The 14,153-nt window shown below is 35.8% G+C and overlaps 2 protein-coding genes across 3 annotated transcripts; one reads left to right on the top strand and one right to left on the bottom strand.

The window, feature by feature from the left end:
- Window positions 1-75: 75 nt before the first annotated feature.
- On the top strand, window positions 76-11,185 carry LOC106907554 (sialic acid-binding Ig-like lectin 10). The gene is made up of 9 exons (XM_088001574.1): window positions 76-160; window positions 331-696; window positions 1,651-1,950; window positions 2,025-2,282; window positions 9,058-9,360; window positions 9,435-9,716; window positions 9,873-9,924; window positions 10,538-10,577; window positions 10,679-11,185. Exons 1-9 carry the CDS (start codon window positions 76-78, stop codon window positions 10,880-10,882), a joined length of 1,890 nt encoding a protein of 629 aa, XP_087857700.1. The 3' UTR covers window positions 10,883-11,185.
- Window positions 11,186-11,406: 221 nt separating this feature from the next.
- On the bottom strand, window positions 11,407-13,291 carry bloc1s5 (biogenesis of lysosomal organelles complex 1 subunit 5). 2 transcript variants are annotated; one of them, XM_014973329.2, is made up of 5 exons: window positions 12,975-13,291; window positions 12,687-12,769; window positions 12,392-12,521; window positions 12,227-12,285; window positions 11,407-12,095 (listed from the first exon to the last, which is right to left on the bottom strand). In XM_014973329.2, exons 1-5 carry the CDS (start codon window positions 12,994-12,996, stop codon window positions 11,925-11,927), a joined length of 465 nt encoding a protein of 154 aa, XP_014828815.1. In that variant the 5' UTR covers window positions 12,997-13,291; the 3' UTR covers window positions 11,407-11,924. The 2 variants fall into 2 exon arrangements, with proteins under 2 accessions (XP_014828815.1, XP_087857699.1); XM_088001573.1 differs by lacking the exon at window positions 12,975-13,291 and having other exon boundaries at window positions 12,687-12,842.
- Window positions 13,292-14,153: the final 862 nt, after the last annotated feature.

The following is a 14,153-nucleotide window of genomic DNA, read 5'->3' on the forward strand; positions in this document are numbered from 1 at the left end:
TTACTTGATGAGACATTCTAAATGCTTTTTGCTGTTCAGTTTTGTTTATTGACTTATTGTTTTGTCAATGAATGGATGAAAGAGTGCAAGAGTCTGATGGCGGCTCTGCCTGAGACCATGTTGGCAGTCAGCATGTTACTGAGTGTCTTCTTTCTTCCAGGTGAGATGTTTGTTTGCTTCCCTTCCCACTTGGAGACGTCACATGAATCATTTATATTCTGAAATATTAAATCCTGTAATTGTGGGAAGGTTCCTTATGTAACATACTAATGCTACTCTAGAGTTTGTAGATCAGGACCTTTGATGTTCGATATTTGTCTGTTTTTACAGGTGCCTGTGGGGCATGTGATTTAAGTAAGGTAAACATCTTCATCACTACACCAAGTCAGACTCAAGCACTGAGTGGATCGTGTTTGGAAGTTCAGTGCAGCTTTAGATTGGACAACAAAGAGACAAGGTTTAAAAGTGAAGCAGAAACCTCTGGGGCATGGATTCTAAGTGATAAGAATATATTTGACATCAGTCAGGGAGTTAATACCTACCCAATACAAATTACTGGAAACCTGAGTCTAAAAGACTGCACCACTGTGTTTTCTAATATAAATAAAAGTGAAGAAGGCAGATACTTCCTCAGAATAAAGAACAGTGACTACAAGGGAACGGCTTGTACTACACCTCTTTCAGTAACAGTCACAGGTAAGACCTTTACTTCGCTCCTTACTATATTGTTTTTTACATTAAATCCAGCTTCATCTTACTGACAACTCACTGATACCAGCATTTTTATTAGTAGTTGTGTCTACAGGCACCAACATACTTTTCTTTTTTCTGTGCATTTTGTATGTTTAAACCACGTTACCAAATGCATTCAGTTGCATGTTCAGATTTTACATGTTTCAATCATTTTCACTCCAAGTGACATAACAGTTATAAAAGAATGGATTGCTCTGCTGGTTCCAGAGTTGTACTGTTATTGGGTGGCTCTCCTGGGCATTTGTTTAGTCTGTAAATGCTCGAGATACTAAATACTACTTACTCAACTGTTAGCAGCATTACGACACATCTGGATGGGGCACAAGAAAGTACAGGATGACATGACATTTCTCTGCTTAAGAAAATAAGTCTTTCATCACACGCTCATTACTTCATTCAAACAATTTGTTGTTTGGCAGTTTTGATTGCGAACTTATTCCACCTAATTTTTTTATGTTATGCTAATTTATTTGTGTTTGATGTGAAATAATAGATTCTCCTGAAAAACCCAGAATTGAACCTGATCTGAGCGATTTGAAGGAGCATCAGTCTGTCACTGTAACCTGCTCAGCTTTCACTCCCTGTCCACACTCACCTCCTGAACTCACCTGGAATCTCCAACAAGACTCTCTCAATCAAACAGAGAAAAACACTTTTATTACTCTATGTTCAATACAATCAAACTACTACTATGACTATGTAGGCTTTTCTTTGTGCTGTTATGTATTTGTAACTCTAACTTATATAGGAACAAGAGCTCTTGGGAGCCTCCTTGTGGGCTGATAAATCTATGCAGAAGATTTGCAGCAAATCATATTTGGATCCATTTACTGTCGAACTCTTCTCATCAGTTCTTTTTTCTCTTTTTTTTGTCATTTCATGTATTGTTATTCCCAGATTCTCCTTGGAGTCCCAGCATTAATGTTCCCTCTGACCTGAAGGAGCATCAGTCTGTCACTGTAACCTGCTCAGCTTTCACTCCCTGTCCACACTCACCTCCTGAACTCACCTGGAATCTCCAACAAGACTCTCTCAGACAAACAGAGGAAAACACAGATGGAACCTTTACAACTAAAATCCAGGAGAACATCACTCTGTCAGACACACATGATGGATACAACATCACATGTTCTGCCAGATATCCTGTGATTGGAGGAAACAAGACAGCAGAGACAGAAGTGACTCTCAGTGTTTCATGTAAGTGATCCTGTCAGCAGGTCATGGTTCAGCTGTTTGTGATCAATAAAGTTCATGTGTCTGATTTTCCTCAGATGCTCCTAGAAACACCTCAGCATTCATCAGTCCATCAGGTTTGGTGTCAGCAGGTAGTTTGGTGAAGCTGATGTGCTCCAGCAGAGCCAAACCTCCACCCAGATTCACCTGGTTCTGGATCAGCAAACATGGAGACGTTAATGTGTCTGTGGAGCAGGTTTACAAAATAAATCCTACTGAGGAAGAAGAGTTTTACTGTGTGGCTACAAATCATCTGGGTCAAACCAGATCATCTGTGATGCTTGTTAGTATTAAAGGTAATTCATATCTGGTATTAAAAGTGTTAGACCACAGCCTTTCAACTGAGTCCATATAACAATTCATTCTTCATGTTAGCTGATGTAAACTGAGCTGCTCCAGAACAAAGTTTTCCCTCAGCAGCTTTACTTCATTGATGAACAGCAAACATTGAGACAGTTATGTATTTTGGTTTACAGACTCCAAATGATCAATCTGGAAGATATAGAAACGTATTACTCTGCAGCTAACCTGTTCACTGAAATGTATTCAAAAACACTTAAAGTATGTCAAGGATAAATGTAATTCATGTACTTTAAATAAACTCTGGCAACATTTAATCTTAGTTTAATGCAATATTTCATGATAAATTTTGTTTTCATCAAGGGTCTGGACTTGGTATCTACACTAAAATAAAGATCCTAGGGTTGGTAATGCTCTGTGGTGCAATCATCATCTTTGAGTGGTGAGAGAGTTTTTATGAGTTCATACTTTGAGGTTGCTCACCTGTTGTATTGATTATTCACTGATATTAATCTTGTCTCATTCATTTTCAGCTGTTTCAGATTCTCCAAGAGACTGATACAGGTAAACTAACCAAGCTCAATGTGAAGTTAAGCCTTCAAATATTCAGACTCTTGGCAGATTTACATGTAAATGGATCTTTTTACTTTCTGCTGAAATGTGTGGTTGTTGTGTGGACAGCCAGGCCTTTTGCACAATATTGTAGGTAAAGTGGAATTAGAGCATGTGTTATGATGAGGCTGGTTTGTCAAATTAAAAGTACTTTTAGAAAATACCAACCTTGAAGCAGGTTTTAAACACGTCTCCTGAAAATCAACTATTGAAATATGTTTTCCAAACCCATTAAAAATAAGTAGCACATTTCATGAAGAGCAATAATATTTCTTTGTTGTTTGATCTCTGCAGGTCACCGAAGAAACAGACGATCCTAACAGAGTGATGCCTGAGATATAAAAATCTCAGGCATCATGAGATTTTTATATTTCTTCATCCTGTTTTGTCTGTGAAGGTGTTATTTTTTTATCGTAATTTGTAATGTTTTATTTAGCTAAATCATCCGCAATTAAATGTTGTTCAGAAAAAAATTTCTGCAATGCTGTAAATTCAGCTTTTTCTGCATTAGAAGACACAAAATAAAAAGTTTACTAAATAAAAGGCAAAGATCTTAGAATTCACATTTCATTGTTCAGGGTTTATTCATTCAACTGAGGTTTTAAAGAAACTGTTTTAGCAATCATACATTTTTTTAATGCAAATGTGAAGTTAAATATAAAATGAAGTCAATAACCCTTGGAGCAAAATTTATAAGAAACTTTACAGAACCTAAGATGAGAATATGTAAAGTCCTGGGAAAATACCTGAATGATTCTTTTAGTCTTGCAATCCGATTAGCAGTCTCTCATGAACCAACCAAAAAATAATTTCATGTTAAAGATGATGATGCTGATAACAAAGGGAGAGTTATGATCATAATCAGAATACTTTATCTCACATAAGAGAAAAGGTCTAAGAGTTTTTGGCCCATTTAAGGAGAATTTAAACTTCATTTTGGATCATCAATTCAAATTTAACATTGTGCCAAATGTAGTTGCTGTCTGGGATTATTCATCCTACATCTTTGTAAAACGTGTGAGAATATTGTTGTGTTTTTGGATCCACAGAGATGAAAACATGCAATAAAGAGAATTGAAACTGCAAAACGTGAAGCATCACTTGAACTTCGTGAGTCACTTTGAATTTTGATGAAAAAATGTTGCAGGTTGGATGTTGTTCTGGCTTTATTAGTCAGAACAATGTCCAACTAATAAAGTTTATATCTTGAAAAGTATAAAGTAGTGTATTTTAATGACTTTGACCTCTTAAGCAGACTGAGTGTGTAATAGAAAAGTAGTATAATCTAAAATAAAAGACAGTTGTGCAAATACTGAGAGGAATCTGAGAAGTTGAAGTAAAAAGAAGACTTTGGTTATTTTGTGTTTCAGGACTCGGTTGCAATCGCTCGCGGTTTTCTCGTCTCTAAACTATGTTAACCGTTATTTTCCTTCTGTCTAGTAACGCTGACTGTTATTTTTTTGTACGATGATTTTCCCACCACAGCCGACAAAAATCATTTGTACTAAATAATTTTTTCTATCCAAGATGTCTAAACATTAAATCTGCTGTTAAGCAGACAGTAGAACATAATAGTGTCTTGATTATGGATGATGAGGTGAGGATGAACGCAGACTGACCCAGGGTGTAGAAAATGAAAAGATGATTTAATGAAGAATCCTAAATAATACAGTCCAATAGTGGCAGCACAGGGAAACGGACAAATACGGCATACAGGACGAGGACCCGACAACAGACAAAGAAGACGGGTGGGTTTAGATACACAAGGAGGTAATCGGGGAAACTAGACACAGCTGGGAATGATCAAGGGGTAGGCAGGACATCACAGAGACTCACAAGAACAAAAACCTCGAAATAAACACACAGAAAACTCAAATCCTCACAAATAGTAATAGATCCTTTATTGGCCCACAGTGGAGAAATTAAGGCGCAACAGCAGCATCAAGTTATATCGGTTCACACAAAAGTTCCAAGTGTTAAAAACATAAACATAATTAGCAACAACGGCAACAACTATAACAATAATAATAGTACGCTGTGCAAGATTATAAGTGGATAACAATGAGTCGTATCCTAAACGTCATCCTTGATGTCACAAAAAGATGAGACAAAAGCTGCTTCCTCTTTCTCACGATCTGAGCATCAGAACAAGGACAAAAACTTTGCTAGACATCAACTCTCTTGCATTTCTATCACGGTAATTATTAATGCATAAAAAGATGGATGCATAGAAATAGACCAAGACCAAACTAATGATGATGCCATGATGATACAGGTATCAATGATGAAGATCTTTTCTGTTAAAGTTAAAAATGATCTGCTGTTTGCACAAATACATTTATTTATTTATTTATTTATTTATTTATTTATTTATTTATTTATTTATTTATTTATTTATTTATTCATTTATTTCCACTTCTGAAGTCATATTGCGCCGAAATAAAACATATTTCTGACGCGACACAATGAAGTGAATTATTTTATTACAAAACAAAGAGATTAGCAGTTAAATGATCCTAGTTTGTGTGTGTTCAGAGAATAACACTGAAAACAATCCTGACCACAACGTTGAACCAGCCATCTAAATACAGTAGGTACATCCTGTACAATCCACCAGTCTGTGACAGGACCAGCAAAGAGACACACATAATATGCAACCACACACACACACACAGACACACGCACACACACACGCACACACACACACCCCCACGCACACACACACACACACACACACATGCTCACAGCAAATGTCTTGTAAGTGTGGCCTGTTAACCTGTATGTGTGATGGTCTAAGAGCAGTGCAAATCTTGTTCTAATCTATAAAGATACCAGCAGCCTGCAGCAGTTCAGTCTTAATGTCACTTTGATTTCAGTGATTGTATTTCACATTTATCTACACTTTATAATTTTATGTCTTCTTTTAATTCTATTGAGGCTCTGAACCACGACAGGAAGTCCAGGTCAAGTGCAGAAAACAGAAGTTCATCTGTTCATAGGTGATAGACTGAAGTCTTGTTTCCCTCTATGCAAAACTATATATTTCTATTTCTGATTACTCACAAATAGCATAACATATATATTGTTTTCATGTGAGCTGAGGCTGTTCAGTAAAATAAACTGAGAAAAAGAGGAGCATTTGAAGTAAACAGAGGAAGTTGGTTTATTTCTAAACAAGGAGTTTTAGTATTTAGCATCCATGCTTGTCAGAAATGGGGCAACAATCTCATCATCAACATTCTGAGCTACTTGCAACCTTTGCAGGTCTTCCTGAGACATGTTAATACTGCCTTACACCAACCTGACCAGAGTGGAATAAAAGCATGGAGGATTATTTCCAGCTCAGGTTGGGAGAGAATTTATTTTAGTCTGGCATTGATTCTCAAATGATGAAAAGAGAAATAAACCAGAAACTTAGGATGTGTATCTAATCTAAAACCCAAGAGAAAATTTCACCAAAACGCCATGAAGTCTGAGAGTCTCCTTTTCCCTAAACATCTATTTTTTTGATGCAAAGATAAGTTAAGCTAAATATAATCATTTAATCTTAGAAACCAGCTCTGCAACTTGCATGAACACTCTAGCTCCCTTTGAGCAGACAGTTTAAGGAAGAACTGTGAACGTCTTGACGTTAAACGAGTCACACTTTGAAGAGCAGAAGATGTTCTGACATCCTCTTTCAAAAAAGGAGGAAGGACAAATGCAGCTACTTGGTTTTATATAACTGCAGCTTTTTAACAGAGTGGATGGTTTTATGATCTGCTGCTGATTGAGTGAAATTCAAGATTTAACTGAAGATTTAAATTTACTGGTAAATTGGTAAGAAAATGTTACTGAGATTTATTTTTCTTAAATGTTATAACTTTGGAAATGTTTTAATACTCTGTGCTTAAAAATGTTCCACTTGAAAAGGTTTTGAGTTAATGAGTTAAATAATGTTTAAAGTCCAAATTCTCTGATGTTCTGTTATAATAAAGTTTGCCTTCTTTATTTAAAATTACACTTTCTTTTCCACACATGTATATAATCTAAATAACAGTTTGTTTGTTTTTTTGACTGACTTGTTTCCATTTTGTTTTAGGTCTGAGAGATGAAGGACGACTATCAGAGTGTTTCTGAGAACATGTCGACAGTCATCATGTTACTGAGTGTCTTCTTTCTTCCTGGTGAGCTCTTTTTTCATTTCCTTGTTTTTAGGGGCATCACTTGTTTAATTTTTAGTCTAAAATATTTGATTCTGACTTTGCTGAAATGCTCTATAAGTAACATGATGCAGCTGAACTGCAGTTTGTTGATCATGAAGTTTCTCTGCTGACAGATTTTGCTCCACATTATGTTCATCTATAGTCTGTTTTTACAGGTGTTAATGCTGAAGGTTGTGGTGGTCGTACAGCTGACCTTGTCATTAAAACACCAAATCCCATTGAATCACTGAGTGGATCGTGTTTGCATGTCCCATGTAGCTTCACATTTCAATATGGAGAAAACGATTTTAACAATGGAGGAAAAGCCTCTGCCAAATGGATTCCAAGTACTAAGAATATTTTTAACATCAGTCAGGGAGTTAATAACCATAAAATAAATATTACTGGAAACATAAAACAGAAAAACTGCACCACTGTGTTTTCTGGTATCAAGACAAAACAAAAAACCAAATACTTCCTCAGAATCGAGAGAGGTGAATACAAGGCAACAGCTTGTTATACTTCTCTTCAGATAAAAGTTCAAGGTAAGACTTTTACTCTGCACACCTTCACAAAGTTATAGAAAGAAATTGGTCCAGACTTTGATTTAATTAACCTTCATTTTACCTGTTTATGTTTATATTTTATGTTTATTTTATATTATATAATACAGTAAACTTTATGGTCCAATATAATTAAATTCTGAAGACACATGTTCAGTTTTTGTTCATAAAGACAAAATCTTCTGAAGTATGACCTTGAAGCATTTTGGGTTTTTCATACTTTATATGAAACCCAATATTTATTTTGGTGTTTCTGATCATTTCAGATCAAATTTACAGTCAGGTTTCACACATCCTTTTTTCATCGACTCTGCAGTAAATATTAATGCATGAATAAATGCTTAATCATATTGGACAAGATGCCTTGACTAAAAGCAGAATCGAAACTTTCTGGCTTTTTTTTCTAATGGCTTCAGCCAATTTTATTTTTACTAAAACAAAATTTTAGGCAGGTATTTACAGGTCAAGCAAGGGTCACTGCAGGCTGGCAAAGGACAATGATCTAATCTTCAGATCTAATTTATACTTTAGAATAATGTCAGACAATATAAACATAGTGAGTTAGTACATAGTTATTTACTTGCCCTAAATAGATACATTTCTGACTCATTGTATTATTGGAGTCCTAAATATGTACTCAGTTGATGCTCTTTATTATCAAGACACATTGTTTAAATGCTGTTCAGAACAATATAGAGGAATCATGTCTTTGTGATTTCTATTGCACAGGAAGATTAGCTGGTCATTTATCTGCTTTAGTCGTGTCCAGTTTGTCCCAGTTGGTTGTATTTATCTAAACTACTGAGTCACAGCTTTTTCCACATATTCCTGATCTCTTAAACTGGAGCTTAAACATGTATTCATACCCCTCTACAGATACCTGGGTCCCATGTTAAATTATAATTCCTCTAACTCTAATCATTGACATGTTAAAAACTTGTGTGAAATGTTTTGTCTTAAGACATATGTAGAAATTGATCACCAGTCAGTTATTTACTTTGTCCTGAGTTTTAGGAAACATAGAAAATAAATCAATTACATGGAGGCTGTAAACGGTTTAAAGTGTCAGAGAAAATTAGGAAATCATTTCAGACTATTTACCATTTTTTTGACTGTTTATGTGAAATCCAGAGTTGTACAGTTATAGGATGTTTCCTGGGCAGTTATCTAAAAATAAATAAATTAATGAATGTCCTTACTTAGTGAGTTGTTAGCAACACAGTAACACATAATGATGGGACACAAGAAAGTACAAAATGACATGATATTTCTCTGCTTAGGAAAATAAATCTTTGGTCACATGATCATTACTTCCTTCAAAAATATTTGTTTTGCAGTTTTAATTGGGAAAGTATTCTACATCATATTTATTGTGTTATGCTAATTTATTTGTGTTTAATGTGAAATAATAGATTCTCCTGAAAAACCCAGAATTGAACCTGATCTGAGCGATTTGAAGGAGCATCAGTCTGTCACTGTAACCTGCTCAGCTTTCACTCCCTGTCCACATTCACCTCCTGAACTCACCTGGACTCTCCAACCAGACTCTCTCAGACAAACAGAGAAAAACACAGATGGAACCTTTACAACTAAAATCCAGGAGAACATCACTCTGTCAGACACACATGATGGATACAACATCACATGTTCTGCCAGATATCCTGTGATTGGAGGAACCAAGACAGCAGAGACAGAAGTGACTCTCAGTGTTTCATGTAAGTGATCCTGTCAGCAGGTCATGGTTCAGCTGTTTGTGATCAATAAAGTTCATGTGTCTCATTTTCCTCAGATGCTCCTAGAAACACCTCAGCATCCATCAGTCCATCAGGTTTGGTGTCAGCAGGTAGCTGGGTGGAGCTGAGCTGCTCCAGCAGAGCCAAACCTCCACCCAGATTCACCTGGTTCTGGATCAGCGAACATGGAGCCACTAATGTGTCTGTGGAGCAGGTTTACATAATCAACGCTACTGAGGGAGGAGAGTTTTACTGTGTGGCTACAAATCATATGGGCCAAAACAGATCACCTGTGATCCTAGTTATCAATGAAGGTAATTCACAACTGGTATTAAAAGATACTCAACGGGAAACATTTATTACATTTCTCTAGAATTCTATGCAACAAATCTCCATATAATTTGTACTTCCTCTTTTATAATCCCAATTTCTTTCCTTGGACTCACGTAGTTTTTCTTTTATTGCAGCAGGGAACGTTTCGTTTTGGACTGCACTACTTGCATCAATTGGTGTCATTTTGCTGATCTGCCTGGTGATCTGTGTTTGGTGAGTGTCATCAATTGATGTGTTTTAGATGATGAACATGTTTAAGTTTTATCATTGTTAGCATTTAGTCATCATCTGTTTCATGCAGAATATATGCTTGATAAAATTTGAGGATTTTATCATTGTGTATTATCACTAAATATAGAGTTTGTGTTAAATAGCAGGGATATGCATTAAATGCTAATTAGAACTTGTCATATTTAATGATGTAAAAATCCCACATTTTTGAGAGAATAGAAGACACTGAAATAATGCAATCAACCCTGAAGTCTTTACAAAATTCAAGCTTGTTTCTGCATCAGGTGACTCTTCCTTTATAGCAAATAAATTAATACAAGCAAGGTGGATGGTACAGAGAAAAATATTCTTTGTTGATTTCTTTATGAGGCATTGTAGAGAGGTGCACATTTTTGTTTGTTAATTTTTTCCCTTTTTTCTGTACAACTGAAACTTGATCTTTGTAAAAGAAAAAAATAGTTGCCCAGACCTTTCTTTGTTTTGGTGATTTTATATATTCATTAATCCTCTAATATTTGCCTCAAATCAGTTTGCGTCTTTTCATTTCTCCTGAGATGTATCATAAAGATGCTCACAGATGTCTAATGTCTTCCAGGTGGTTTAAGCTCAAACATCCATCTGCACAACAGACTCTGGTGAGTAAATGTTCAACTTTTATGTGCAGCACTGTAGTGAGTTGCATCTGTTATGTTAGTGTTTCCATCTGTGTGAAACATAAATGTCATTTTCCCCTCAGACTCATACAGAGATGGAGGTTCAAACTCCAGACAAGAAGCCAGACGAAGAAATTCGCTATGGTGAAGTGAACTTCCTCCCGAGGAGACCTGCAGCCTCCGCCGTCTCAGTGGAGGACAGAGGACAGCAGGAGACGGTGTACGCTCCAGTCAAAGTGTCTGCAGATCGTTCAGAGGATCTCTACGCTCAAGTGAAGAAAAACTAGCTTATACATTTGGAGCAAAACAATATGTCTATTTTTTATATATATATAAAATGTCTCAATTTAAAAGACAATCATCTTTGTGCTCCATTTCACTTGTTTTTTTTTCCCCTCATAAAATGATCCTCTTTTAGGCTTCTTGCTCTCTGAAAAGTCTTTGCATAGCCTGCTAAGTTCTTTGCATTTCGCACCAGGTAGTGAAAGTGCTTATGTTCTATTCTTTAGCATAAAATCTATATAGCCTGTTTAATCAAACAAAATAACATGTTAATACAGGGATAACTTTTTACCACAGAATGTCTCTTAAAGTTGAGCTCTTTGAGTTAATTTTAAAACAATAATCTTCAGTTTTTCTGAACTACCTAAACTGGTTGTTATGTGCTGTATTATGTTTTTTTTTTTAAGAGTTAAGAGACTTTTTACAGTCTGCTGCAGGATGATTGGATACTTTCTTTATATTTTCATATTTTGATTTTGTTCCCATGTCTTATTTTGCTATAGCGTTTGACTTTTAGTAAAACAAATACTTTTCTAATTCAGTGTATTTTTATTATATTGAAAATGTATCATATCAAGTCAAATGCACTATGCTGCAAATGGTGAAATTATAAATGCATCTTAACACTAAACACAGCAACACAAAATTCATTTTTGACATACAGAATACATTTTACAATTAAATAAAAAAGCATTATATTGAGGACATTTGTCTCACGTAGCAAGTCCAACTAAATTCAGAATTGGAAGGAAAATATCTACAAATTGTTTAGCTCCACATAGAATTTTAACCGTAATCATGTAACATTATTTAGAATGTACTCACTAGGGTCTAAATTTAGGCTTCCTGTCAACCTGAGCTCAACTTATCAGAAGTGTTGCAGAGAGTGACGTATTTCACACATTGCAGAAATGTCACATATATCCAAGTTCAAACATGATCTGTTCATTAACACTCGCTAATGCTTTTCTGCCAACTCTAAGTGCAAGAGGTTTGCTGAACAGTTTGCCATATATTTAACCAAGTGTTGATACAATAGCAAAGCAATCAGAGAGAAAATTGCACCAAGTCCTTCTTCTTTTCACTAAAGCGAGTGCTGATTTCTCCAACAGCCTTAGCGTGCTCCTCATCCACCTCTTCCTTTAGTCTCTGCTGCTCCTTCAGAAACTCCGCCCAGTCCTCTTTCAATTTCTCCATGTTCGCCTGCAGCTGGGTGCTCTGGAAGGCCACGATGATAAAACTTTGGTAAATACTTCAAGAAAATCACCTCTTGACTTTAAAACAGAACTGAACAGTAAGGTCAGAGCGTCTCAATCCAATGCAAAGTTGTGGTTATCTTTCGTCTTTACCTGTTGGGCCTCTAGCTCCCTCTGCTGGACTCTCTCTGCCATATGATTAGCAGCCTCCACTGAGGGGGAAAAAAAGAGAGAATGAAAACAGCTCACAATCATTTAATAGCAAAAGATCTACTGTGATTGGAACAAGTTATAAATGGTCATGCGGAAGTTACTTACAGCGCTTACTGATGTCAGACAGTTTCTGGCTCATTTCCTGTAAATTAGCGGGCAGCATTTGCTCGTTTGTCTCCTGCACCGTTTTATTCAGGTTCTCCAAAAGCCGAATCTCCCTCAGGCCTCGCTTCTCCTGAAGAGCCGCGGAGAAAAATACAAACCAATCTGCATTTGTTTAATTTAATGTATAGACAGCAGTGTATGAGACAATTGATTGGTTTGAAAAGCACAGCAGTGTTAACATTTGTGACCACTAAAAAGCATTTGATAGGCTGCATCAATGTTATGGTTAAACCACCTCAAACTCTCTGACAAAGTAGCGAACTTCTGCACTGATAACAGGCCTGTGGTCCAACAGTCTGGACTGGATGTCACCAACATCTGCAGAATCAACAAGTAAATACAGTTTACACATAAAAAAAACAGCAAAATTACACATATTTCTATGTGTGGGATCCTGAAAACATCACAGAAGAAAGGAGTTAGGCATTAGCAAACCTATCTGCTTTATTAGCCCAACTAATAAAGTGTGGTGTGGTCTAGAAAAGGAAATGACATAAACATGAATTGGAGGACTATAACTCACCTTTAGCAATCTTCTCCATCATTAGAAAGTCTCCCGAATGTTGCTTTGGAAATTAAACTCTGGTGATATTTGACTCTTTAGAGCAGCTGCTAGCTAAACAAACTGCTAATGCAGCAGCCTCTAAAGTGGATATTGTGCTGATTTAAGGATTTCAGTCAGAATGAAGAAGATATCAACTCAGTACAGGCTACAAGTAACTAACGGAACCCCTTTGTGTATCATAAATAGCTGCAGGAACATATTACAAGCTATTAGAGTCTGTCAGTCAGGTGAAAGGAAGTCAGCTGACTCAAACTGTAAACACTTCTACTACTTCCGGGTGAGGGACCGAACCAAGTTGCTGCATCCGGGTCCACTCGCTTCCCCATTCGTGGTTAATTGTTTTACATATGTCTGAATTTGACCAATTCTTATAAAAAAATATGTTAAGTCTTCAACTCAGTTAAATTTTAATTGACTGATTATTTTATGTGTAAATTTGTGCAAGTAACGCGTGTATCAGTTCTGCATGTCTGACGCTAGATGTCAGTGTTGGTCCGAAGATGAGAGAAACAATCAGACTAAATGAACTTCACTTCTAAAAAGTCAGTCCTTTGACTACTAAGTAGCTCACTACTTTATCTTTACATGTTTGAGTTCAGTCTTGTATTAAAGGATATGTCTTTAACTATAAGCTATGTGGTGATTTGTTCAATGGTTATACATGTCTGGTAATGTAAAGGCAAAATGAAACAAATAAATGGTGGATTTTTACACCTTTGCATTAAGTTTCCGTCCATATTTGGTCCCTTTTCCATCTAGGGCTATAAACACCCACAATATGATGGGTCAAAAATGGCACTATCCAAATTAATAAAATGTCAGTATAAATATTATATATAAGTGATAAATATAACAATAATAAAAAACTATACATAGCAACATTAATGAATAATAATATTAAAATGAATTAAAATATGTGTGAATCTTATTAGAATTATTACTGGTTTTAACATCTTCTCACTTTATTTATTTTTCTACAAAGTTTTTTTTTCCACCCGCAATACAAAATACAGTATTGTAAAAGGTATTTACACTCTCAAGTCACTTTTTTGATTTTTTTACACACATTTTTAAATCAACAAATGTCAATGTCAGTAATGACAATTCAAGTAGAAATGAAATACAATATTGAAATTG

The sequence above is a fragment of the Poecilia mexicana genome, unplaced genomic scaffold (assembly GCF_051168715.1).
Source record: "Poecilia mexicana isolate PSO_F unplaced genomic scaffold, ASM5116871v1 scaffold_20, whole genome shotgun sequence".
NCBI classification, from domain to species: Eukaryota; Metazoa; Chordata; class Actinopteri; order Cyprinodontiformes; family Poeciliidae; genus Poecilia; species Poecilia mexicana.